The sequence below is a fragment of the Larus michahellis genome, chromosome 4, assembly GCF_964199755.1.
Source record: "Larus michahellis chromosome 4, bLarMic1.1, whole genome shotgun sequence".
Taxonomy (NCBI): Eukaryota; Metazoa; Chordata; class Aves; order Charadriiformes; family Laridae; genus Larus; species Larus michahellis.
The window spans coordinates 92,923,926-92,925,560 of record NC_133899.1 but is presented as its reverse complement, the minus strand read 5'-3'; the positions used below and the strand labels follow the sequence as shown (position 1 = coordinate 92,925,560).

The 1,635-nt window shown below is 49.8% G+C and overlaps 1 protein-coding gene across 1 annotated transcript; it reads left to right on the top strand.

Moving 5' to 3' along the window:
- The first annotated feature begins 470 nt into the window (after window positions 1–470).
- On the top strand, window positions 471–1,418 carry LOC141743114 (olfactory receptor 8I2-like). Its single transcript, XM_074586836.1, has one exon. It carries the CDS (start codon window positions 471–473, stop codon window positions 1,416–1,418), a length of 948 nt encoding a protein of 315 aa, XP_074442937.1.
- Window positions 1,419–1,635: the final 217 nt, after the last annotated feature.

Here is a 1,635-nt window from a genome sequence, read left to right as displayed (position 1 = left end):
AAAGGCTGCACCAGAATTACTGGGGCCACAGAAAAGCTCCGATCCAGTCTGAAAAAGGAAAAAAGAAAGAAAGGAAAAAAATATCCTTAAAATTTCCAGGAATCGATGGTGAGAATCTGAATTTTGCCCGTTTTGGATTGTGTTTATTGGACTTCATTTTTTTACACTGGAATGAACATTTTGACAATTCTTAAGCGTATCATTGGTACAGCGTAAATAAATCACGGCAGAATTAGTCTCCTTTAATATACGACTACGTAATTGGCTCCTTCCCCTGTTTGACTTTGAAGCTCAGGTTAAAGGCAGAAACGCAGTTGCCTTGTATTTTTCTAAAAAAAACAACCAACCCCACCATCTTCTATTGCATTTACTTTATGGATTAAACTCTGATGTTTCCACAGTATTTCTCTCTGCGGGGTTTATTTCACGGATTCGTTTTAGTTCTCTCCAATTTCATCTAACTCGTAGAAATGACGGATGGAGAAAACCTCACTGTTTTGTCCGGCTTCATCCTCTTGGGCTTCTCCGACGCCCCAGAGCTACAAACCACCATCTTCACAATTTTCTTATCCCTGTATATTTTAACGGTGCTGGGGAACCTGATGATGATCCTGCTGATCAACGCCGACCCCCAGCTCCACACCCCCATGTATTTCTTCCTGACACACTTATCCTTCATCGATTTTTGCCTTTCCTCCACCATCGTCCCGAAGGCGCTGGAGACATTCCTGCTGGGGAGAAGCCACATCTCGTTTTTGGGTTGCTTCACCCAGATATATTTTTTCATTGCTCTGATCACCTGCGAGTGCTTCCTCCTGGGGGTGATGGCTTACGACCGATACACGGCCGTGTGCCGGCCGCTGCTTTACGTCACCACCATGTCCAGGGCTCACTGCTACGGCATGATGGTGTTGGTCTACACCGCCGGCTTCCTCACCTCCCTGCTGCACACCGTCCTGGTGGGGAGGTTGTCCTTCTGCCGGGCCAGGAGCATCAACCACTTCTTCTGCGAGCTGCCCACCCTCCTGCAGCTCTCCTGCTCGGACACCCGCGCCAACGAGGTCCTGCAGGCTTCCGGTGCCGGGTTTAACATCGTGGGCTCTGTCCTGATGATCCTGCTTTCCTACGCCTACATCCTCCACACCATCCTGCACATCCCTTTGGCCAAGAGGAGGCTTAAAGCTTTCTCTACCTGCGCCTCCCACCTGGCCGCCATCACCGTCTTCTACGCGCCGGGGATGCTCGCCTACGTCCAGCCTCACAAGGTCGGAGATCGGGACAAGCTGATTTCGGTGTGTTACACCCTCCTGACCCCCACCCTCAACCCCCTCATCTACAGCCTGAGGAACAGCGAGGTGAAGGGGGCCCTGAGGAGGCTGCGGGGGCGAAAGCTGGCGCTGCGTCTGAGCAGGCTTTGAAAACCCTCGTCGGAGATAACGAAGGAATAAGAGTTATCGGTCATTACGGCTCTGCTTACAGACCGGGAGACCACGCAGCAAGTTCAGAGTACGGAGAACTAGCATAACGAATCGCTCTCTTCAAACCACTTTGATTTATTTTAATCATGGCGTGAGCCTTCAATAATTAATCGGAATAATTTTCTAGCAAAACTGAGACAGTACCACGATGTTTTGT